Below are 27,076 nucleotides of genomic sequence, written 5' to 3'. Positions count from 1 at the left end.
CTCTGTTCTCTTTCATTTATGTTTTTTTTTAAACATTTATACATGATAATAGTAATAATCATCATTAACAAGATCATGGCACGTATCAATAAAATATTTTTGTTGCACTGAAAAAAAACACAAATATATACAAATTCTGTCTTGACAAGTATCTATAACAGTTATGTCTCAAATAAACAGAGTTGAAAAAGATGGATATGTAATATTTATTTATATGTCTTAGTGACATTTGTAACATGGTTCTACCATTATTTTGGGAGTCAATAACATACAACATGTAGTATATCATAAAAAAAACGTTTTATTTGAAAACATTTAAATAGCATTATTTACAGCTATTGCTCAAGCAATGAAACTCATTCAGATTAAATCTCATGTAACGCCAGCATTACAGAGTTTTTACATACAGCGAATTCACAAAACAGTTTCCATAGACGTCAAGGTGTCCGAGCGCTCCATTGTGTCATAAAAGCGCAGACAGGTCTTGTACTGCAGGAGTTTCTCTGACAGAGGACTGTCTTTTATACCGCTACTCAGCTCCACGCTCAAATCTGCATACCTGCTAAAAAAATAACCTTGTAAAGATTCATCCATCTACACATGTTTTTCATTATGCCATGTTTAATGCCTGAAACAGGCCAATAGTGTACCTTTGTGATATTCTCCAAAACACAAGTGTGTTGATAGCCATCAATGTGGCCAGAATAAAAAAAAACCTCTCCATGTTGCCACTGCTGAGGTTATTAGGGTAGAAGTTTCCTGTAAATACATTTTGATTTTAAATGTGGGTTCATGCTCACATCCATAATTGCACAAAAGTTTGGCATTTCCAAGAGTGAAGTGTGTTTACCTCCTGACACAAAATAAAGCAAGTGAATGAGGAAAGCTCCCAGAAAGCAGCCACCTCCGTACGAGAGGGTTAGGAAATGCAAAGAGACGCCTCTAAGATTGCTGGGAGTCAGACAGAAGGCTATGAGAGAGCCTGGAGAGAGAGAAACAAGACAGAGTGGAATGATTTTCACAATGTTTTTGGCTAGTACTTGACTTTTGATGTGAACTATCTAGCAAAATAATTTATTAGAATTTCTTATTAGAATTTCTAATTACATATGAAAAATTAGTTATTAAAGCTTTTGCATTTTGAAAATGTTTAAAGTTTTTTTTTATTTTTTATTCTCCATAGCATTAGGGAGATATTTGAAAATATATTTTTTTAATTTCACAGGAACGCAAATAATTTTACATTCAAGTGTTTATTAGACGTTAGAATTTCAACATTATTAATTGAAACATTTCACATTTATTGTATTTTACACATACTTCTTTCATTAGCTTAACATTTATATTATCGTAAATTATGTGTGTTAAATGCCATTTTTTGTTTGATTGTTTAGTTTAATTTCTTACTGTTTTTATTGTGATTTTTTTTTCAAATTTTGTTCTTCATGTTCTAGTCTGTATACTGTAAAAAAATACAATTTTACAGAAAATATCTCTAAATTGTTTACAGTAATTTTTTTGTTAGTTCAAATTATATGCAAAACTTAGTAAATTGACAACTAATCTCTCTAAATTAACATTTTGACTTTCATTTTAGGTACTTTATCATTAAAGACAAATTACTGACATTTGTGTTTTTTATACAGGGAAATTACAGTATCATTTATACAGTATTTTTATAGTTATTTTAAATTATATTTACAATATCTGTAAAATCTGTAAATTAACAGCTTGACTGTTATTTTATGTACTATATAAGTAATGACAAATGACAGCAATATTCCTGTTTTATACAATAAAATTTCCGTATTGTTTACACAGTTTTTTCCTGTTTTTTAAAGTACATTTAAAATTACGTAAAATTAAAGTAATAATTTGGAACTGAATCATTCCATATAACTTAAACCTCTACATGTTTTACATAAACACTTCAATAAAATGAAACAAATGTAATTTTAAGGTTGTGAGAATTTTAATCAGTTGTATCTTGTTTCTTGTTTTTTCCAGACTTTTTTGATTCAAAATAAAACTGTTAAATTACGACCATCAGTATGTCTTGGCATGTTATTGAAGGTGTTTAATTGTAATGATTTAGGGAAATTTCTTTTAAATAACCTTGTTTTTTCTTGAACCTTTAGTGCAGTCACTTTATTGATGGTGTTCGATCATAATAATCTATAGGAAAAGTCTGTAAAATAACAGTGTTCCTTTGTAAAACTCTTAGCGTGTAACTATTGAACCGATTTGATCGTAATAATCTAGGAAAAGTCAAAAAGGTAAAATAACAGTGTTTTTCTGTAAACATTTTAATAAAAATATCTGTAGATTTATTATTTTTTGCACTTTATTTCAACAAAGAAATTAAACCGTAATTTTATGGTTTTTGTTTGGCAGCCGTAGCTGCCAGTCATTTGAACTTTTTTTAAAGATTTTTTTTTACAGTATATTTGTTTCTCCATTAACAGGGTTAGTTCAATCAAAAATGTGAATATATATTAGGATTGGGCCATAGAGTTGTGTGTGTGTATTATATACACTGTAAAAACAAACCCTAATTTTACAGAAAATATCCCTAAATTTTTTTACAGTAATTTTTTTCATTTAAAATTATATGTAGAACTTAGTAAAATGACAAACAATCTCTTTAAATTCACAGTTTGACTTTTATTTTAGGTACTTTATCATTAAAGACAAATTACATCTTTGTTTTTTATACAGGGAAATTACAGTATTACTTATACGGTATTTTTTCTTTTCTTTTAAATTATATTCAAAAATCCGTAAAAATTACAAACAATATCTGTAAATTAACAGCTTGACTGTTATTTTATGTACTATATAAGTAAAGACACATTACAGCAATTTGTCTGTTTTATACAATAAAATTGCCGTATTATTTACACAGTGTTTTTTCCTGTTTTTTATGAAGTACATTTAAAATTACGTAAAATTAAAGTAATAAATTGTAATTACTTGCTCTGTAAAAAAAAATAAAAAATTGTAAAAAAATGTCAAATGACTGGCAGCTACGGCTGCCAAACAAAAAACATAAAATTACGGTTTAATTTCTTTGTTGAAATAAAGTGCAAAAAATATTAAATCTACAGATATTTTCATTTAAATGTTTACAGAAAAACACTGTTACTTTACAGACTTTTCCAAGATTATTACGATCAAATCTGTTCAATAAAGTTACACACTAAGAGTGCTCACATGCACCTGTTCCAGATTCTGCTGATTGCACACACACAGTCGGAGGATCGTTATGAACTGATTACATGCACTTTAAAAGCAGCAAAGACCAATTGCTTAGTCTTGTTATACTGTTACTGTGAACATTATGATGTGTTTCTCTTCTTTTGCCTTGATTTGTTAATTGTTTACGTTGTTTGCTGCCGGGACTGACCATTTGCCTGTTATTTGACCATGACTCTGAATTCCCTTCATATTGTTACATCTGTTTGCCCCTGTGTTGACTGTTGTTTGCCTGACCATCTCTGTGTAATAAACCTGCATTTGGATCTGCACTTCTTTGTCAACGTCCTCTTCACGTTACAGTTCCATTTCATTTAAGATCTGTAACTGAATTATTCCATATAACTTAAACCTCTACATGTTTTACATAAACACTATTCAATAAAATGTAACAACTGTAATTTTAAGGTTGTGAGAATTTTAATCAGTTGTATCTCGTTTGTTGTTTTTTCCAAAATTTTTTGATCCAAAATAAAACTGTTAAATTACGACCATGAGCATGTCTTGGCATTTTATGAAAGGTGTTTAATTGTAATAATTTAGGGAAAATTCTTTTAAATAACATTGTTTTCTCTTCAACTTTTAGTGCAGTCACTTTATTGATGGTGTTTGATCATAATAATCTAGGAAAAGTCTGTAAAATAACAGTGTTCCTTAGTAAAACTCTTTGTGTGTAACTTTATTGAACGGATTTGATCGTAATAATCTTGGAAAAGTCTGTAAAATAACAATGTTTTTCTGTAAACATTTTAATGAAAATATCTGTAGATTTGTTATTTTTCGCACTTTATTTCAACAAAGACATTTTACTGTAATTTTATGGTTTTTGTTTGGCAGCCAAAGCTGCCAGTCATTTGACCTTTTTTTACGATTTTTTTTCTTACAGAGTATATATATATATATATATATATATATATATATATATATATATATATATATATATATATATATATATATATATATATATATATATGAAAATCCTAAAATCGCCCCTGGTTAGGCCCATGATGACACAACTCTATGACCCAATCCCAATTCTATTTTTGTACCCCTTCTCTTTCCCCTTGGCCCTTACAACAGAGGATGAAGAGGAAGGGCTTCAAAATTTACCCCTAAGAAACGGGACAGCACTACAACACCTGCACACGTCATCATATGTCATTAAGATCTCCTGCTTCTTATGAGATCAGACGATCGCGACTGCTGCAGTTATTCCAGTTGCTTTTTTGTTTTGGTATTTATCTTTAAGAAATCACTGAAGGCATATATTATGCTATCATAACAATCCAATGTGGCAATAAGATTGTAACTAAACTGTGCATTTACACAGTGGCCATATTCATCTATGTAAACACACCAAAAACAACATTAACATTGTAGCAGACACTGCAAAAAGCCCATTGACAATGACTAGACTTTACTGACATTCGTGTATACGAGTGTCATTGAGTGACAGAATGTTGTGGAACTGCTGTACAGGAGTTATTAAGGATTATAGATAGCAAAATTTAGCGGTTTTTATTTTAGCGTTTTTTTTATGATGGCATGATGATAAAACACGAACGCAGTTATAAATGTATTAAAACATGTGCTTGCTTGTTTGTTATAAAAAATTGTAATAATGACAAAAATACTAATTTGTGCATCTCCTGACTTCCGGGTGCAGCTATCCTGCTGTTGTGGCTGGTGTATTCTAAGAACTTTTCTTACCGTTTGGTTTTGAGTGTGGTCCTGAAAAATCTCTCTTTCGAGGGCTATCTACCCCTTCCCCTTAGCCCTACGCCTAAAGCTAAAGAGAATTGGGACACCCTTACCCATTCATGGGATTGCACAAAATGAGGGGTAGGGAGAAGGGGAAGGGCTGAGGGGTAGAATTGGGATTAAGCCTTAAAGAGCCCATATTATACATGAAATAGGGTCATATCTTGGTTGTAAGGGTCTCCAACAACAGTCTAATATGCATGCAAGGTCAAAAAACACTTTCATGGTCTTATAATCTGCATTTATTTTTACCTAATTATCCCAGCGACTCCTGTATGAATCGTTCAGTGATTCATTTGTTCCCAAACCCCTCCTTAGCGCGAAGCTAATCTGCGCTGATTGGACCGATGACAGTCTGTCGCGATTGGTCGACTGCCTTCAGTCAGAGAGTGAAATGGCCAATAGCTAATCAGCAATTTAAAAAGTAATCACAGTTCATACACGCTAGATAGTGTAGGCGTGGATTTTAGCTGCCACACACACACAAACACCTCCGGACGAGAACGCTCCCGCTTCCGCCCGCACCCGCCAGGTTTTAGCCTTAGAACCCGCCCCGTATTCTGCCCGCCGCGCCCGATCCCGCTAAAGAGCGGGGGAGAACAAAACCGAAAATCTGTATAAACACACACACAGCACCAAGGATAAAGCTCTCGCTCGCTCGCTCGCTCTCTCTCTCTCATACGCGCGCGTGCGCACTAACACACAAGCACCAAGCGGACACATCTTTCTCTTTCTCAGGCAGCCCACTCCCGTCCCAAATCAAACCCGTTACCGACCGCTCCGGCGATTTATTCGGAAATTTATTCCCGCGCCGCAGAAATCTGGCGCGGGGACAGCCGCGGGTATGCACACCTCTAACGTTACCACGGAGCTCCATAAACAAAGCAGCACGCGTCGCGTTTTTAACGTGACTTTGCACGCGTTAAGAGAATATAGCCAGTTAACCTGATACAGTACACTCGGTTACAAGTAACAAATCACAACTAAATACATTTGCAAGCTAGAGTCAACGAGGCAACAACTTTAACCGCACGTACTTACACTTGAGAAATGGAAGAAACCCATCCTGACGTCCATCAGTTACTCTTTACTGATCCTTCCTTTAACAAACTCAGATGAAGTATTCTTTGTAGCATGTAGCTTCCAGAAGTTTCCAGTAGTTTCCAACTGCTTGGCTATAATGCTGAGGTTTCATCTTTGGGTAGAGACTCAATATATCCATCTGCAATGTGACTTCAATCGACCGGCATGTTTGTGTGCGTGTGTTTGTGGGTGTGTGTGTGTGTGTGTGTCTGGGTTACTGCGTCAGAGGGCGGGGCCTCAGGTTTGAAATCTCCCGGGTTTGCGCGTGCACGTGAAAAACTTTGTTTCGTTCGTACGTCATGGCGAAACACCTAATGAGTTGGTATCAAGGCGACTCGTTTGAAGCACTATGAATCGACTCTTTTATAAATGAATCAACAGTTTTAAACACTGTATTCTTACAGATTTAAGCCTTAGCTGGATACTTCACTTCACTTAGAGCTGTGTTACACTACATGGAGGGGAATTTTCAAAAACCCATAATATGGGCTCTTTAACATTAGGATAATTAATTACATCAGTGGTTCTGAAACTGTGGTACGCGGGCTTTCTTCTAGTGGTACACGGAGGAATGAAATATGTCATGTACATGCAACATACATTTCAAAATGGATTAAAAATTATGTATATAATATGCCATATATGCCTAAATTTCTGAGGTAATCTGCCAGGTTTTTTTAACTGTGCAGAGTTGTAGCTGCTTTACTGGGCCTACTATGCCAGGGGTTCCCAAACTTTTCAGGCCGCGACCCCCAAAATGACAATGCCAGTGACTCGCGACCCCCAATATCCTCTGAGGTGGTTATAAATACAGAAACCTTGCATGCAATGGCGCACACACACCAATGGACCCAAGTCTATTCTTCTTTTAATTTTTTTAATGTATGAGAGCTGTAAATGGGCCACAAAGTTTAACCAGGTGCTATGTATGAAATCTGCTGCATCTGACACTATTACTGTGTCTTTAATACAATGTAATTACCCCAGGGGTTGCAATCCAATAAAAGTAGTAACTATAAGCTACTATAGTAACTATATATGGTATATACGAATATTTTTTCTCTTCAGTAGGTAATGGATAAAATATGGTAATTCTTATGGTTTAATAAAAATAATTAGATTTTTGGAAATCACAAGGCGACCCCCCTTCATTGTCCCGCGACCCCTCGGGGGGTCCCGACCCCCACTTTGAGAACCATTGTACTATGCTACTGTATTTCAATACTGCTTATTTTGGTGGTACTTGGAGAGACAATTTTTTTCTAAGGTGGTACTTGATGAAAAACGTTTGAGAACCACTGAATTACATAATTTTCATTTTTTGGTTGACTAATTTTTTTAATGATGCACAACTTAAACTAAGGTTCTCAAAGTGTGCTAAAATAATGTCATCCACACCATTACACAGCCAGTCATGCTTTCATGTTGTTTATTCCAAATCCTGGCTCTATTATTAAATGGTGGAATGGAAATTGAGATTAATCAGATCAGGCAAATTGATTTTGAATTTTAAGGGTTTAAAACGATGTAATGAATTCTGTATATTTCCAAAAATACATACATGCTGGAGTCACAAAGGCCTCTGCCACTCCCAGTAAAATGTACTGGGGCGTGAGCTGGAAACATGTCATTGATGACACCTGCAGGACCTTTCCTGATAGTGTCTGCTCCACCTCTGGATAATCCTTCCTGTGGATCTCTGAGATTCCTGCTAGCAGTGCTGAGAGAGCTGCACAACCATGACCCATAGCTGTAAGAATATGAAATAAGAAAATTGTATAGATTTATTTAAATGTGGTACAGTGCCACCAATCGGCTAACATGCAGAAAAGGACTACTGAAAAATACAGATATGGCTACTGAGAATGTGCGAGTGATATAAAGTGGTGTAGCACGTTACTGCAGTAAAGTGCGGCACAGCACAACATGGTTTAACACAAGAAATACACGGCCAGCAGGGGGCAATTATGTAACATAGTGAACATACTGAACTGATTATACTGTAGCAGCCAGAGCATGTGAGCAGAGCTGGGCGGTGTGATTCTGCTCCATGGTCGAGCGCTTGCGCACCAGAAATACCGCTCAGATCCCAAGCTGACGTAAAATTTCTTTAGTTGGCTTACTCAAAATTTTTTTAAAACGAAAAAATCTTAAATAACTGTCGAAAACTAAAGCACTTCGATAAAATAGGTTTCTCTTTCAAAGCAATATTCTTTCTTGTAGTTCACCCCAAAATGAAAACCATTATTTACTCACCCTTCACTTGCTCAAAACCCATTTTAGTTTCTTTCTTCTGTTTAGCACAAAAGAGGATATTTTGAAAAACGCTTACATAGTATTTTGTCCTCTACTATTTAATTCAATGGTTACCAGCAACGAGCATTCTTCAAAATATCTTCTTTTGTCTTCAAAAAAATTCGAAAACCACACCAGGGAGTGGAAATGATAAAGTATTTTTCCTTATTGGGGTTAACTATCCTTTTTAGTTACCTTAAAATGTTTACACTGTGTAACAGCGTTGTAAATAAACAAGGGCTTAAGGCAAAAATGGCTTGAAATTGACAATTAAACATATTTATTATGGCTTTCAATATTAAAGAGAAATGTAAAAATAAATAAACAGTACCAATTCGCAGTATTATTTGGGACATTGTTTTTTGTTTCTTAAATTTTTAAGAGAAAATTAACCCAAAACCGAAAAATTTCTTTACTCATTTACAAAAACTTTTTGCCTTTCTTCTGTTGAACACTAAAAAAGTCATTATGCAAAATATTGGAAATCGTTAACAACTGACTTCCATCGTATTTATTTTTCCAACAATGGAAGTCAACTGTTTCTTTTGAGTTCAACCAAAAAAAGCAGCTCAATGGTTCAGAACCTTTTTTTGAGGGTGAGTAAATTTTCAATTTTGATTGAACTATTCCTCAAGAGTCTTGTAACCAATCACTTTTATTTTATGAATGCAGCGGCCAATCAGGTGCAGTCAAAATTAGTTGGCTTGAAAGTCACTTGTCTTCACATCCAAATGTTGACAGGTATGCATACACCTCGTTTACACTAGTGCGTTTTAGTTTGAAAACGCATAAGTTTTGCTAAGGTTACGCCATCCGTCCACACTACGCCGGAGTTTTTGAGCACCGAAAACGGAGCGTTTTGGAAACTCTGGAGAGGCCATTTTCATTCTGAAACACTGCTGCTCCGTCTCAGTGTGGATGGGGAAAAACGGAGACATCAGAAAACGGAGGCGGGGCTGCTGAGATTCGCTACCTGATTGGGGCTTTTGTGTTATTGCGCATCCTTCCCTTATTCGTCAAACCCCTATCACATGACTGTAACACATGGCTTTAATGCTACCAGAAGACAGCAGACCAGCCTTCACTGTAAACAACAACATGAACACAGAAATGGGAGCGTTGTTTGCACTATTGTCTGTTTTAGGCGCCATTGTGCAGTTATTCATTTGTTACGTTTAGTAACAACTCGACTTCGTCGTCTGTCCACAAAAATTCCTCTCTTGCTTTCTTTTCCATCGCGTTCATTGTTTAACCTGCATTTGTTGACTAACCATAACCAATTGCCGAGCGAGACACATGGTTCCTGTTTATACTAGAACGCGCATGCCCAGAGTGCGTGAATGGTCACGTGATATACGTTTTGGTGGCGTAGTGTGGACGGAGATATGTTCAGAAACACTAGGTGAAACGCTAGTGTGGACGCGGAATGTTTTTGATCTAAAATGCCGTTTTAAAACTAAAACGCACTAGTGTAAACGGGGCCTTAGTGAGCATATGCAATATATGGCAACGAGAATGAAGGTCCACATAAAGTGTGCCATTTAAGACAAGACCAAGTGTTTTGGACACCACAACAAATCATTGATCTGTTAAATAGTGCAGTATTTAAGAGTATACAGTATGATTTCAGATACAGCTTAAGGTACAGTATGAAGTCAATTCCATTGATTTCTTTCAACAGTGATTGCTTAGACAAAGTTGTCATGTGTGTGCAAACCCTTTGCATGTAGATACATTGTTATATTGCATTGACTGCATTACATTCAAATATATACTCACCACCTTATTAGGTACACCTTACTAGTACAGGGTTGGACCCCCTTTGCCTTCAGAACTGCCTTAATCCTTTATGGCATAGATTCAACAAGCTACAGGAAATATTCCTCAGAGATTTTGACGCATATTGACATGATAGTATTACACGCTGCAGATTTGACGGCTGCACATTTATGATGCAAATCTCCCGTTCCACAACATCCAAAAGGTGCTCTATTGAATTGAGAACTGGTGACTGTGGAGGCCATTTGAGTACAGTGAACTCATTGTCATGTTTAAGAAACCAGTCTTAATTTATGACATGACACATCCTGCTGGAAGTAGCCATCAGAAGATGGATACACTGTGGTCATAAAGGGATGGACATGGTCAGCAACAGTACTCAGGTAGACTGTGGCGTTGACAAGATGCTCAATTGGTACTAATGGGCCCACACTGTGCCAAGAAAAAATGCCCTACACCATCACCACCAGCATGAACTATTGATAGAATGCAGGATGGATTCATGCTTTCATGTTGTTGATGCCAAATTCTGACCCTAGGGCCGGAGTGGGACTCCTTTTCAGCCCTGGAGTTTCAAGCCTCAGACCGGCCCACCTCAGTTCACGACTGACTATATTAAAATAAGGTAATTTCCAATTCAGTTTATAATGACACTATCACGTCTTTTTTTTTGAGAAAACAACTGCTTTAGAACTTCAAATGTTCAACAACCCTAACAGTATTATATGTCTTAACAATAAAAATGAAAAAAAAAAAAAGAATTACTCAGTCGAGAATTGAACCCGGGTCTGCGGGATCGAAAACTAACGTGCTATCCACTGAACCACAACAACCGCTCAGTGTTACTTAACCAAGTTAATAGATAAAAAGAGTAGAGCTGCGGTAAATTAATGAATAAAAAGGCTGTGGTAGTGTCAAGTAAATAGATAAATAAATTTAAAAAGTGTGACTGCTGAGAGCAACCGATTCTGGAGCTAGGGATACCGGCCCTCGCGGCCAAAAAACGGACCGGCCCACTGGGAATTCTCCCGGTCCTCCCGATTAGCCAATCCGGGCCTGTCTGACCCTACCATTCAAATGTCGCAGCAGAAATCGAGACTCATCAGACCAGGCAACTGCTGCTCGGTGAATATTTTTTTCTTTTTCGGGCCATTCTCTGTAAACCCTAGAGATGGTTGTGCGTGAAAATTCCTGTAGATCAGCAGTTTCTGAAATACTCAGACCAGCCTGTCAAGCATTAACAACCATGCCATGTTCAAAGTCACTTAAATCACCTTTCTTTCTCATTCTGATGCTCGGTTTGAACTGCAGCAGATCATCTTGATCATGTCAACATGCCTAAATGCATTGATTTGCTGATTGGCTTGTTACAAATTTGCGTTAACAAGCAGTTGGACAGGTGTACCTAATAAAGTGTATACCCTTAATGCTGCATTCAACTGTTAATGTGATTTCATAGTTGGACATTAGTCGCCAATGGCCTCTCAAGTCTTAATGAAATATTACATTCTATACATTTGGGTTTTATTAAGATTTCCCAGAGAAACAAGCAAGATTGTTTTTGAATGCATGATTCTTTTTGTTTCTGTTAACAAAACACAGCAAGCTGTAATCAGAAAGTCAAAGGTTAAAGAAGCATACACTGAGTTAACAGTTCATTATTTGTAGTCATAATGCTCACTTATGAATGTTGCTGGCGAGGGCAGCTTTTTCTTTGGAGACTGATAGTAGGTATTCAGAAGCTCCAGCAGTGGTGCTAAGATCAACACCGGCAATATACTGATGACCTTCATCACTGCTACAGGCAAGAGAAAGCCATTGAGTTTTAGGTTGGAATGCATGGTCTGCAGATAATAGCCTGATGGAATCTGTTAAAAGAATTGTAATAGATCTGTTACAGGAGCTCATTTCTAAAACACTGCCGTGATTGTGCATCATAACTCACCTGGGTAATGCAAGCTCGATATAAAAGCTGAAGTCCAAAGAGAGGGAAAAGTTTGACCAGTATCTTGACATTTTCCACACTGGTTTCACTGTAACAACCTCCATTGTTTTCCTTGGCACGATCTAGCCAGTTGGCAACATCTCCACTCAAATGGCGATAATGGAGGCAGCACATTTTGAAAGAATTCAGGAACACTCCCAGTGTAGTTAGCAAGGAACTACCTGTTATTCCACAGAACAAAAATGTATGTTGTTGAGGAAGAGAAGGTAGATTTTTTTTTCTTTTTCAGATAACATTTAAAATGATTGTTGACTTAAAAACGTACCTTTTTTGGGACGGAAGGTCAGTTTGTTGCGCACCATGTGTAAGGCGATGAGGGCGAGGAGAACAGACGTGAAAGGGATGAGAAAACACAGGTTTTTGGCAACTGACTGCTGAATGTAGGCAATTCCCAAAAAAACTACTGTCGAGTTCAGGTTGACCATCCAGTAAAACCTGTGGATTGTAGATAGCTGAAACATATATGTACACACTGATTTACACACAGTAAGCACACAGACTGATTTACCTCTTTTTGTGTATGACGAACATGCAACTTGCGCATTTACAGAACAATGAATTGAATGCACTTTCTTTTCTCTAATCTAAAGCTCTCTACCTATGAACTAGACTACTGTCGTTCACTCTTAAACCTCTGCAAATGTTTCAGAATGCTGCCACTTGTCTTCAACAAGCCCTTCCTCATAGTAAGTCACTTTTGGATAAAACCGTTGCGAAATGACTGAATGTCTTCCAACCCTACTGAAAAAAACAGCTTAAACCAGCCTAGGCTGGTTGGCTGGTTTTAGCTGGTCGACCAGGCTGGTTTTAGAGGGGTTTTGACCATTTCCAGGCTGGTTTCCAGCCATTTCCAGTCTGGTCATAGTTGGTCAGGCTGGGAGATGACCAGCTAAAACCAGCTTGACCAGCCTAGCCAGGCTGGGAGCCCAGGCAAAACCAGCTATGTCCAGCTTAAACCAGGCTTGTCAAGCTGATTTTAGCTGGATTTTTCAGCAGGGAAATCATCAGTTTTCTGGTCATGCAGGGGTAGGCAAACTCTGTGATTAGGGCCAGTGTCCTGCACAGTTTAGCTCCTACTCTAATCACACACACACCTGGTTTTACTGTAGATTTGTAGTGATCTTGAAAACACTGATTAGGATGTTCAGGTGTGTTCGATTAGTGTTGCAGCTAAATTATGCAGGACACCGCCCCTCCAGGACTGAGTTTGCCCACCCCTGCTATAGACTGATTTCCCATGACCGCCATTTTTTAAAAGCGAAATCGAGGCTGTGGTGGGAAGAAGCCCGGAAGTAGCACCTGAGTCACACAGGAACCTTGTGTGCCTCGCTGTATATCTTATCAGGGAAGAGAAAGTGACACAAATTTGTAATTTCACCACATTCCGAGGGACCCGAAGGTCTGTTCTGAAAGGATAGTGTAAATAGAAAGGGATATCAGACCTCACTTTGAGCTAAGTTAAGGGAAATGGGACTAGTTAGCTAACATTTTCTTGACCAAACACATGTTTTAGATGCCATTTATCAAACTCAAGTCAATGAACTGGTTCTTTCACTATATTAGACTTGTCACAATACTGAATTTCAGTAGTGAAGCTAAAAAAAAAAAAAAAAACGCCAATTTCCTGCTAACATTGAGGCACTGTTGAGTGCATTCTTAAACACCAATGCTCAACAAAAATGCTCAACAGAAATGACTGTGATTTAGCATGAAGGTCATCAGTTCACTGCACTTCTCCGCTGTTTATCGAATGCGAACACAAGACGAGCAATCGACTAATCTTCGCGGCTTTAAAATGCTCCCGTTTCCATGTATCTGTGTTTGCACTTGGTAAAGAGCAGTGAACTGATGACCTTTATGGCCAATCACAGTCATTTCTGTTAAGCACTAGTGAATATTATGGCAAATCAGCAGTGTTCAAGAACGCGCTCAAAAGCACTTAAATGTTAGCAGGAAATGGACCTTTTTAAAATTTCATTAATGGGACAGCACTATTCCAGACAACACAAGGTTGTGCTACAGAGTTTTATCGTTATTGTTTTGTCGTTCACCGGGTTACATAGGCTGAAACAGAGAAGCGTCCCCATGGTGTTTACCTGGTGCCATGAACTGAAGCCTAGGAGGACACTTAAAGGGGCTGTATGTAAGTTTTTGACTCTTCTAAATCATAAAAATACCGTAATATGTTTGCAGATATTTAATGAACATGCCAAGTGAACATTCTTGTTTATCTGAAAAACAATGTTGAAGTCAGATATTCTGCTTTGAAAATGTGTTTTCCGTGTAGGAACGCTCTCTTTGTTCATGTTCTTTTAACCTGTTCAATGCCTGTTTAGCAAATTATATTTCAGCACCCCGAGTTGCCTGGGTGGAAAACAGCGAATTTATTTAATTAATTAATTTATTTATTAATTTATTAATTTATTCATTCATTTATTCATTTAGAAAGGCTCTGAAAGCATGCATTCGTGGCTGAAATGCGGCCTCTGGCTCTGGTGGACAGTATCATATGAACTCCGAAATGAGCCAGATTCAGAGTTCCACATGAGGTTATTAATTAGCAAATAATGTAAATCTTATGAACGTAAACATTAGGTAAGCAGGTTAGAAGGTAACCGTGTGTCCTAACAAGCTTCATGACGAGATATGCAATGATAAGCAAATTGGTGGTTTGCATTAGACGAAACACAACAGAAATTTAAATACAGCATAATATACACTCACTCACAAAATGGTAAGGTTTATAATCTATTTAATACATATTTACCCTCTTTAACATTATTAAATGTAGATGCTGAATCACGTGTTTAGTTCTAAAGTTCAATTTTAAGATCTGAGGTGAACTATCTGCCGCTTTCAGTAGTATGGCAATAAATGTCATGTAAAACGACATTCAAACTCACATTGTTAGCATTTAACACTGAATAAAGCACATGAGGTGTACCTGAGGGGATCATTGTCAGTTTTCTGTTGTTCAGCTGTAAGAAATATATATCAATTTGATGTGTTGGTTAGAACAAAAAGTAATTTTAATATGGAGAATATTCCTTCTATCAGGTGACGTTGCTTTTATCTAGAATACTGTTTAAACCACTCGCTCCTGCCCTCAATCTGGAAACCTGCGCTTTCCATTTGTTTTGATACAGGAGTGCAATACTTAGTTCAACCACTGGGTGTCAAACTTACACACTGCACCTTTAAGTGTATCACTCTTAAAGGGATTGTGATTTAGTTTGATGCTTTTAATTGTTTAAATTACACTGAGCTGATTATTATGAAAAATACATTATAATTTGAATGACATCTACACTTATGTTAGTCTGTTTTTCCTTATCCTGAGGTTTCCATAATCCTGGACCAGGCTGTATCCTGAGTGGATGCTGTGGTGGTCATGGAAAAGTGGAGAGCATGAGACTAATTCCTGATACCTCAGTTACAGACAAGTCTTCCCATTGATCCCGGGGGCCAGCCTGAACACCTGCCGGTGAGCTACTTACACCTATAGCTTCTACACGATGGACATCCAGCGTTCTCCAGCCTCCACTGCCTAGACTGGCCAGAAGAGAAATGGTCGTGCCCAACCAAAAGCATGGTTTCTCTCAAGGTTTTTTCCTTCACTTTCATCAATTGGTTTGTTCCTCGCCACTGTCACCACTGGCTCGAATGGATCGGGACTTGTGGAGCTGCGCATTGATGGATTTGCTCTTCAGTGTTTGGACTTTCAGCAGTTAAATTTAAACCACACTGAACTAAACTAAACTGAACTTCAACTCTGAAAACTGGGCCGACACAGTATCAATTTAGTAGAACTTCTATGTTAAGCTGATTTGACACAACCTACATTGTAAAAGTAGATTTTAAACAACCCAATGTTCAGCTTTTTGACTGTTTACACAACACTTGTTTAGAATCAAAGGTTGTGCGTTTAACTGTAATTCATAAAACCTTTATTGGACACTACAGCTAATGAAACAAATTAAACATGGACAGCAGCACATTTGGCATCAATAGCATACATAACCATAACCTTCTTACAGGCTTTCAATGTAAGTCCAAGACTAGAGTAACGTGCAATGTATTAAATGCATTAATGTACAGCAAATTCATTGTTAGGGTTATAAGATAATAATATTTTAGCATCTTACCAGTTGAAGAAGGACAATAGCTTGGGCTGGTCACAACTTTGAAGGTGATAGGCTGCCATTGGGCAGAGGATTGCTCGAATGCCACCGATACCAAGAGCCACAGCAATCAGTGCCAAGTAGAATAGTATGTGTTGCTCATGAGGCTCAAGCTGATGCACTATATTATGTGTGTTAATATAGAAATCCTCAAAAGGGAACGCGACGACAGGAAGCAAAGCGGTTCCTATAAAAAAAAGAAAAGAATTCATTGATATTATATTGCAAATTGTTGCTCTACCAACATAGATATAAACTAAGTTGGTTGTTCCCATCACCAAGATCCCCTGTTATCTGACACATTATTCCATGTATGCTAAGATATGTCCTGCTTATTTTTAAGTTTGTTTTTAAGTGTTACCCAAAACTAAAATTGTGTCGTTATTACTCATCCTCATGTTCTTCCAAACTTCTGAGACCTTCGTTCATTGTCAAAACACAAATTAAGATTTAACTTTTAGATTAATTCTAAGAGCTTATTCACTGACTGGTTGAGAAAAATACCAGATAACATAATCAAAACAGTCCACATGCATTCAGTAGTTCAATCAAAACATCAGTTTGAGGTAATCTGAGGTAATACGTCAACAGCGGATGTGAGTATGACATAAAATAATAGGCACAGACATCTTGTGAATGTGCACCCTATACTGACCCTTGAAGAAACTGTTCAATAAAACATTATTTTTGTGTTATATGCGCACAAAAGGATTCTCGTAGCTTGATAGTAATCCGATTGAACAACCGAAGGCATATGGTCTGTTTTCAGAATGTATTTGAAGAGCTCAGATACAAAAATCTCTTAGTGTCGTCTGAATTTTCCTCCTAAAATTAGCATTTTTTTCTTACGGCTCCTTTTCACTGCACACGACATTTGGACACGACTGTCGGAATACGCCCCCTTGTGGCAGCCGCACAGTATTTTCAGTGATGTCGTGCACCACGGGGGAGAAGCTGATTCTCACGGTGTCCGAAATGAAGGAGGGCAAAAGCAAGAGCCTTTATTCTCTGTGCGTTTACATAGTTTAATGGATAAATTAATACTAGAAAGTGGCGACGCAGTGGCACAGTGGGTAACACGTTCGCCTCACAGCAAGAAGGTCGATGGGTCGCTGGTTCGATGCTCGGCTCAGTAGGCGTTTCTGTGTGGAGTCTCCCTGCGTTCGCGTGGGTTTCCTCCGGGTGCTCCAGTTTCCCCCACAGTCCAAAGACATGCGGTACAGGTGAATTGAGTAGGCTAAATTGTCCGTAGTGTGTGTGTGTGTGTGTGTGTGTGAATGTGTGTATGTTTCCCAGAGATGGGTTGCGGCTGGAAGGGCATCCGCTGCCTAAAAACTTGCTGGATAAGTTGGCCGTTCATTCCGCTGTGGCGACCCCGGATTAATAAAGGGACTGAGCCGACAATGAAAATGAATGAATGAATAAATCCTAGAAACTCATCGACCGCTAAAATATTGGAGGGAATGTGGAGACAACATTAAAAAAATATATATTTTTATTACTTTCTTACTTACATTTATGAACAGAAAAGTTTTTTTTTAATATGGACTTTTTATAATTAAAAAATAACCAAATAAACTCCTATTTCTCATCTTGCGCGCACTGATCTGCTTGGACAACACTGGAATACATCATATCCGGTCGGCAGGTCGCATACGGTCAAGTTGCAGGAGTTCAAATATTTCGAACGGATCCGCAACTCAATTCGGATCCGAATTTTCCGCATACGGAGATGCTCGGAACTCAACGCAGCTCCTGGACTGTTCTCCATTGGAAATAAACGACTTCTGGTCTGTCGCCTGTTGTTGGTCGTGTGCAGTGAAAAGGAGGCTTTAGCCTCCTATATTTATTTTTAGGTATTAAATGTTAAAGACAATGAAAATAATCTTTCTTTATTTGCCTTTTTTATTTGTCTTTCTTTATTTGATCTGTTTTTGCCCTAAAAGTGAAACTGAACCTACACACTTGAGCCTTATAAAATTGCTTAGTTTAGATGAACATTTTTGAACCTCTAATGATTATTGGAGTCTATGGAGGCTTAGAGAGCTCTTGGATTTTATCTAAAATGTTTATTTATTTATTTCCTTAATTTAGCCAGGATATCACATTGAGACAGTACTGTCTCTTCTTCCAGTGAGACCTGGGGCCTCATGTACGAAGACTTGCGTGAAAATCTTACTAAAACATTGCGTACACACAAAGCTGTAAATGTGCGTACGCAGAAAAAAATTCAGATGTATGAAACACTGCTTACGTCGAATCTCACGCATATTCTTTTGTACATCCGAATGAACGTGAAACTGAGCGCAACATGCACAAGCACAAAACCCCTCCCTGCCTCCTCCCCCATATGAATATGCTAATGACTCTACTTTGGCAAAACCCAACGAAAAAGCAATGGCAAAATCAAGCAAAAAAAGAAACTTTGAACAGAATGTGAATTGGAGGTGCTCCAGAGGAATAAACAACAAAAGAAAAAAATAGAGTGGGAGAGTTTAGCTGATGTGGTTAACACAGTTGGGTCTGAACATCGCACTGAGTGAATTAAAAAATAAATATTGTGGTTTATAAGTGTAAAATGTTGCAATACTCTAAGCAGTCTCAGTGGCGCACCTCGTAAGACACATGTGATCATGTATTGACACGTTCGAGCATGAACTCGGCTCGAATCCAGCGTCTAATGAACTCTTTCTTCTTTTTTTCCCCGCTACATATCAGATTTTGCCCACTATTTATCACGAGAAAGACAAGTAGGAATCATCAATAAGTTTGTGCATCATATTTTATTTGCACATTTATTGAATGGAAATGTTTCTGATTCACGCATGCAAATTCATCTTCAGATAGTGTCTTTATAGCAATGTGCGTGCAGTAGATAGCTCAGATTACATTGGGAAAACAGGCGACTGCTGCAAATTGTGCTTTAATGTTCAGCTGGTCAACTGTATGGTATGGAAACCTTATATACCTGCTACATGAACCCGTCTCATACAGCTGTCATTGCAAGGCTCAGACACTTTGTAGAGAGGAATTTAACACAACTGCCTCTAGGAGTCGCCAATGGAAATAAAACAGACACGCACAAAAAATGTGCGTACGCCAGCCAGAAAGCTGCCGTGAAGCTGCGCACATTCCCATGTTCAGTTCATTGTTAGTAAATCCAAACGTGAGCGATTCTGAGCGTGAAACCTGGCGTACGCAAAGTTTTTGTGCGTACGTAGCGTTGATACATGAGGCCCCTGGTCTTCAGGTCCAAATGTCTTTAATTATGTTTCGAAATTGAAGACAAAGGTCTTCAAAGGGCATTTGAAACGTTACTAAAGTAAGTAATTAACCCTTGTGTATTGTTTAAACGGACTACCCTTTTGTTATGTTAGTGGCTGTTTTTGCCCCCTTGAGTTCCATTACAATTACCTTACATTTTGGTTGCAAAATGACAAATGTTACCTCTTTCCAACAGGGAAAACCACCAACAATCAAGAACACAATAATATGATGTCTTTGCAATCAAAAAATGTGATTATAATGGAAGTCAGTGGGGGCAAAAACAGCTTAATGGTAGTAAGTTTGCCTGGAGTGTATTGTTGAGTCTGTTTTCATTTTCAAAGCATTTTCCCAAAATATGTGCCAAAATAAGATTTGTCACCAAAAATTTGTCCATTTGTTAAAACACAGAAAAAGTTGTGGCCAAATTAAGACTCAAAATTACACCCCAGAGTAGAAAACATCCCCAAAAGCACACAAAGCTTAATAACAGAATTTCAATTTTTGAGTGAACAAACCCTTTAACAACAGTTCTTGAAAATGCTGCTCTAATAAATCGATTTGTGACAACCAACTAAATCCCACACACAACTATAGTGGCACTGACAAAATAGCATACATCCTAAAGATAAATGTTACATAGTAGTTAACTGTAATATGAACTGTATTTTACTGTATGAGATATGTTGCTGTATTTTAAAGTTGCGTTGTGAAAATGACTGTATAATTTACAGTAAAGATATACAATACTGCAAATACATATAGCGCAAGATAAATGACACTGTAATATGAACTATTTTACTGTATGAGAGTTATGTTGCTGTATTTTAAAGTACTGTGAAAATTACTGTATATTTTACAGTAAAGATATACAATACTGTAAATACATATAGATTAAGATATATGGCGTTGTAACATGAACTATATGAGAGTTTTGTTGCTGTATTTTTAAAGTTGCATTGTGAAAATTACTGTATGTTTTACAATAAGGATATACAATATCGTAAATACGTATAGAGCAAGATATATGGTGCTGTACCATGAACTGTATTTTACTGAATGAGTTATGTTACTGTATTTTAAAGTTGCATTGTGAAAATGATTGTATATTTTACAGTGAAGATAAATCAATGGCCTCTATTATGAACTGTATTTTACTGTAGGAGAGTTATGTTGCTGTATTTTAAAGTTGCATTGTGAAAAATACTGTTTATTTTACATTAAAGTTATACAATACTGTAAATACATGAGGAAGATAAATGATGCTGTAATATGAATTGTAGTTGATTGTATGAAAGTTATGTAAAATTGCATTGTGGAAATTACTGTTTATTTTACAGTAAAGATATACAGTAGGCTATTGTAATTATATTTAGAGCAAGACAAATGACACTGTAATATGAACTGTATTTTACTGTATGTGAGTTATGTTGCTGTATTTTAAAGTTGCTTTGTGAAAATTACTGTATGTTTTACAGTAAAGATATACAATACTGTAAATACATATGGAACAAGGTAAATGGCGCTTTAATATGAACTGTATTTTACTGTGTAAGAGTTATGTTGCTGTATTTTAAAGCATTGTGAAAACTAATGTATAATTTACAAAAAAGATATACAACAGGCTTCTGTAAATAAATATATAGAGCAAGATAAATGTCACTGTAAAATTACCTGTATTTAACTGTATGAGTTATGTTACAGTATTTTAAAGTTGCATTCTGAAAATTACTGTATATTTTACTGTAAAGACATATAGAACAAGATAAATGGTTATGAACTGTATTTTACTGTATGAGAGTTCTGCTGCTGTATTTTAAAGCTTCATTGTGAAAATTACTTAAAATATTACAGTAAAGATAAACAATACTGTAAATAAATAGAGCAAGATAAATGGCACTGTAATATGAACTATATTTTACTATATGAGTTATGTTGCTGTATTTAAAATTGAATTGTAAAAATGACAGTATACTTTACACTAAAGATATACAGGACTGTAAATACACAGAGCAAGATAAATTGCGCTGTGATATGTACTGTATTTTACTGTATGAGAGTTATGTTGCTGTATTTTAAAGCTGCATTGTGAAAATACGGTATATTTTACAGTAAAGATATACAATATTGTAAATACATACAGAGCAAGATAAATGGTACTGTAATATGTACTGTATTTTACAGTATGAGAGTTATGTTGCTGTATTTTAAAGTTGCATTGTAAAAATTACTGTATATTTACATTAAAGATATACAATACTGTAAATACACAGAGCAAGATAAATGGCGCTGTAATATAAACTGTATTTTACTGTATGAGAGTTATGTTTCTGTAATTTAAAGTTGCATTGTGAAAATGATTGTATATTTTACGGTAAAGATATACAATACTGTAAATACATATAGAGCAACATAAATGGCGCTATCGTATTGACTGTATTTTACTGTATGAGAGTTCTGCTGCTTTATTTTATAGCTTTATTGTGAAAATGACTTGAACTTGTACAGTAAAGATATACAATACTGTAAATACAGAACAAGATAAATGGCACTGTAATATAAACTGTATTTTACTGTATGAGTTATGTTGTTGTATTTTAAAATTGAATTGTGAAAATCACAGTATATATTTTACAGTAAAGATATACAGGACTGTAAATACACAGAGCAAGATAAATTGCACTGTAATATGTACTGTATTTGACTGTATGAGAGTTATGTTGCTGTATTTTAAAGTTGCATTGAGAAAATTACTGGATATTTACAGTAAAGATATACAATACTGTAAATACACAGAGCAAGATAAATGGCGCTGTAACATGAACTGTATTTTACTGTATGAAAGTAATGTTTCTGTAATTTAAAGTTGGATTGTGAAAATGATTTTATATTTTACGGTAAAGATATACAATACTGTTAATACATGTAGAGCAACATAAATGACGCTATCGTATTGACTGTATTTTACTGTATGAGAGTTCTGCTGCTTTATTTTAAAGCTTTTTTGTGAAAATGACTTCAACTTGTACAGTAAAGATATACAATACTGTAAATACAGAGCAAGATAAATGGTACTGCGATATGTACTGTATTTTACTGTATGAGAGTTATGTTGCTGTATTTTAAAGTTGCATTGTAAAAATTACTGTATATTTACATTAAAGATATACAATACTGTAAATACACAGAGCAAGATAAATGGCGCTGTAATATAAACTGTATTTTACTGTATGAGAGTTATGTTTCTGTAATTTAAAGTTGCATTGTGAAAATGATTGTATATTTTACGGTAAAGATATACAATACTGTAAATACATATAGAGCAACATAAATGGTGCTATCGTATTGACTGTATTTTACTGTATGAGAGTTCTGCTGTTTTATTTTAAAGCTTTATTGTGAAAATGACTTCAACTTGTACAGTAAAGCTATACAATACTGTAAATACAGAACAAGATAAATGGCACTGTAATATGAACTGTATTTTACTGTATGAGTTATGTTGTTGTATTTTAAAATTGAATTGTGAAAATCACAGTATATTTTATAGTAAAGATATACAGGACTGTAAATACACAGAACAAGATAAATTGCACTGTGATATGTACTGTATTTTACTGTATGAGAGTTATGTTGCTGTATTCTAAAGCTGCATTGTGAAAATGCGGTATATTTTACAGTAAAGATATACAATATTGTAAATACATACAGAGCAAGATAAATGGCACTGTAATATGTACTGTATTTGACTGTATGAGAGTTATGTTGCTGTATTTTAAAGTTGCATTGTGAAAATTACTGTATATTTACAGTAAAGATTTACAATACTGTAAATACATATATAGCAAGATAAATGGCGCTGTAATACGAACTGTATTTTACTGTATGAGAGTTATGTTTCTGTAGTTTAAAGTTGCATTGTGAAAATGATTGTATATTTTACCGTAAAGATTTACAATACTGTAAATACATATAGAGCAAGATAAATAGCGCAGTAAAATGAACTGAATTTTACCGTATAAAAGTTATGTTGCTGTATTTAAAAGTTGCAGTGTGAAAATTACTGTATATTTTACGGTAAAGATTTACAATACTAAAATTACATATATAGAAAGAGGTGCTGTAAATGTGAATACAGTATTCTTCCTGTATTTGATTTACAGTGCCAGTAAGTTACTGTAGATTCTACAGTCAGTTGTTAACAGTGCACTCATATCTACACCAACCAAGATTTCATGTAAATGGAATTCACTAACCGATGAAATGAAGAAGTGCACAAAAACAGAGAACCGTTGTCCTTCCCAAACACGTCTCAGCAAACCATCCCACAAGAACAGGCGTAAGTATGCAGGCTCCCACAAAGCACGTGTTCACCATGGCAGCTTGGTAGCTGCTGTATCCCAGCTTGATGGTGCAGAAAAGGATCATATTGCAGACAATCCCAAAGAAGGTGAACCTCTCGAAAAGCTCCACGAAAAGCACACATATAATCACCTGCAACTTCTTACGCCCCTTGTGTGGCTTGTTAAACATCCCGGGATGTGAAGTCTTGCAGATCCCATGAAGGAGATGTTCAGGTCTATCAAACACATCTATGGGCAGCATGCTGCTTCCAGAGTTCTTCCCTTGGAAGTGATGCTCAGATAAGGCTGACTCCCCTTCTCCATTTTACTAGTCAGGCAATTCCTCACAAACCTGTGAAATCTTGTGGATGCCTAACAACCATGCAAGCACGCCAAAGCTCACGTTGCGTCTCCTGACTAAGGTTTCTGGGTAATGTTTACGGACTGCTTCTCCTCACTAATGTATTGAACTTCTCAGTCGCTTGAACTTTTAGCCTGGCAGGTCTCCGGCCCAGTCTCATTAAGATGGATAACGTGGCGGCCACGTGAGGGAGAGCTGATGATGAAAGTGATTTCAGAGACGTGAGACATACTTTTATAATGAAAGTTATAATGTAAGACGACTGTCAAATGTGTTGTTGTTTCTTCATCATATGGATTCATCTTAAGGTTGGAAGAGGTATTCCAGAGGTTTTAACATTCAGGTGTTTGTTAGATGTGATCACTCTGAGGGCTGGTTTGTTTTTTAAAAGCTTGTTTATGTATTTCGATGGCTGGAAGTTGAAGGCTCTAATGATATGCCTCTCAAATTCGTTTCACAAGCATGTACCAATGCGGCGCTAGCAAAATACAGATAATTAAACTTTTAAGAACACAAAGTGATGCGAGTGTATAACACCACACTGTGAAAGGTGGCCAAGAGGGAGTGCCAAATTATTCAGCACGTGTACTGACAAACTCTTGTCCTATGTTGCTGTTTATCTTCTGAAGATAGGGAATAGTTATAATTTTTCTATATGTATAAATTTTTTTTTTTTGTGTGAAAAAATTATTACAATTTACTAGATGTTTGTTTTATATTCTACAGATTGAGGATGAATATAAATATAACTATTTGGTCCAATATTAATCAGTTCATTTGTTAATCATTTTACAGAAATGGTTGGTTACTGAATAGTTATCCTATTTGGTGTAATGCAAGGCTCAGTATAGACTGATTTCATGCGGCCGCCATTTTTTAAAAGCGAAATCGAGGCTGCGGTGGGAAGAAACCCGGAAGTATCATTGGGAATTACATAGGAACGTTGTTTACCTGGCTGTATATCTTATCAGCCAAGATAAAATGACACAAATTTATATTTTCACCGCCTTCCCAGTGACCTGAAGGTCCGTTCTGAATGAATGGTGAAAATAAAAAGGGATATCAGAGCTCATTTTCAGCTAAGTTAGGGGAATGGCACTAGTTAGCTAACGTTTTCTTTCCCAAACACACGTTTTAGATGCCATTTATCAAACTTGAGTTAATGAACTGATTCTTTCACTATATTAGACCTGTCATGATACTGAATTTTAAGAAAAACCGCCAATTTCCCCCTAACATTTAGGGCACTGTTGATGGCTTTCTTAAAACAGTGCTGATTTGCCATTGTGTTCACGTGCAAACCAGAAATGCTTGTGATTGGCCGAGAAGGTCATCAGTTCACCCTCTGCTTTTTACCGAGTACTAACAGACGAGCGATCTGCTTCTGATGACTTGACTGATCTTCAAGGCTGCTTCGCGCTCCAGTCTCTGTGTATCTGCGTTTGCGCTGGGTGAAGGGCGATAAACTGAGTGCAAACACAGATGCATGGAGACTGGAGCGCGAAGCAGCCGTAAAGATCAGTCGAGTCATCCGCGCTGGTTACATAGGCTGAAGCAGGAAAGCATCGCTATGGTGTTTAACTGGTGCCATGAACTGAAGCCTAAAAGGACACTAGAGCATATCACTCTTAAAGAGATTGTGATGTTATTTGATGTCTAACATGTTTTTAATTGTTTAAATTAAACTGAACTGAATGATATTAAAGTGATGTTATCATCATTTCTACATTTTAAAAATGTAAAATTTAATATTTACATTTTTACATTTTAAAACAGCTGGAGGCTTGTAGTGCACAGCATGTTACTGCAATGTTTACAGTGCTGGTCCTATACCTCCGGGTTTCTTCCCAACGCAGCCTCACTTTGGTTCTTTAAAATGGCGGCCGCCTGATATAAGCATATTAGGTCCTTTGTTATTTACTTTGCAAACACCTATTAGCCCATTTTCTGTCAATCGTCAAATGTGCTAAAGCTAAGATCAAATATTTACATGCTAAAAGCAAGAAGCAAGCTGCAGAGGGAAGATTTTTAGCTTTAATGGTCAAAATGTTGGTAACAAAATCATATTTACATCTTAATACATTAGTTAAACCATATGCACAGGGCCGGAGTGGGACTCTTTTTCAGCCCTGGAGTTTCAAGCCTCAGATCGGCCCACCTCAGTTCACCACTGACTATATTAAAATAAGGTTATTTCCAATTCAGTTTCTAATTACACTATCACGTCTTTTTTTGAGAAAACAGCACTTTTAGAACTTCAAATGTTCAACAACCCTTACAGTATTATGTCTTAACAATAAAAATGAAAAAAAAAAAAAATTGTTACTCAGACGAGGACTGAACCCAGGTTGGCCACGTCATAATCTAACGTATTAACCACTGTACCACAACAGCTGCATGTTGCATGGCGACTTATCTAGTTATACCATCATTAACTTGCATCCTGCTCACGAGGCTACGTGAAAATAGATAAAAAGAGCAGAACTGCGGTAAAATAATGAATAAAAAGGCTGTGGTAAAGTAAATAAATAAATAAATTTTAAAAAGTGTGACTGCTGAGAGCAACCGATTCTGGAACTAGGGACACCGGCCCTCGCAGCCAAAAAACGGACCGGCCCAACGGGAATTCTCCCGGTCCTCCCGATTAGCCAATCCGGGCCTGCATATGCATGTTCTGCTAAAAATCGGCAAATTCAGACCCAGATGTTTAGTAGCAAGAGAGTAGCATGTGAGTATGATTATTTAGTAA

The 27,076-nt window shown here is 36.5% G+C and overlaps 1 protein-coding gene across 7 annotated transcripts in view; it reads right to left on the bottom strand.

The window, feature by feature from the left end:
* Positions 1-279: 279 nt before the first annotated feature.
* The window catches only part of slc15a5 (solute carrier family 15 member 5), a 48,792-nt gene continuing 21,995 nt past the window's right edge, over positions 280-27,076 (bottom strand). Inside the window, exons 1-10 of one of the 7 annotated variants that reach the window (XM_073943257.1) lie at positions 24,118-24,264; positions 23,880-24,027; positions 16,324-16,546; positions 12,444-12,613; positions 12,119-12,339; positions 11,855-12,041; positions 7,661-7,849; positions 851-982; positions 651-759; positions 280-559 (exon numbers count right to left, since the gene is read on the bottom strand). In XM_073943257.1, coding sequence (XP_073799358.1) covers positions 415-559; positions 651-759; positions 851-982; positions 7,661-7,849; positions 11,855-12,041; positions 12,119-12,339; positions 12,444-12,613; positions 16,324-16,546; positions 23,880-24,027; positions 24,118-24,228 — 1,635 coding nt within the window. In that variant the 5' untranslated portion in view covers positions 24,229-24,264 and the 3' untranslated portion in view covers positions 280-414. Of the gene's footprint in view, positions 563-650; positions 760-850; positions 983-7,660; positions 7,850-11,854; positions 12,042-12,118; positions 12,340-12,443; positions 12,614-16,323; positions 16,597-23,879; positions 24,265-27,076 lie in introns of those variants that run through there. The other 6 variants (XM_073943256.1, XM_068217545.2, XM_073943261.1 and 3 more) reach the window with 6 other exon arrangements.

This window comes from Danio rerio, chromosome 25 (assembly GCF_049306965.1).
Source record: "Danio rerio strain Tuebingen ecotype United States chromosome 25, GRCz12tu, whole genome shotgun sequence".
NCBI classification, from domain to species: domain Eukaryota; kingdom Metazoa; phylum Chordata; class Actinopteri; order Cypriniformes; family Danionidae; genus Danio; species Danio rerio.
This window is presented reverse-complemented; position numbering and strand designations above follow the sequence as displayed.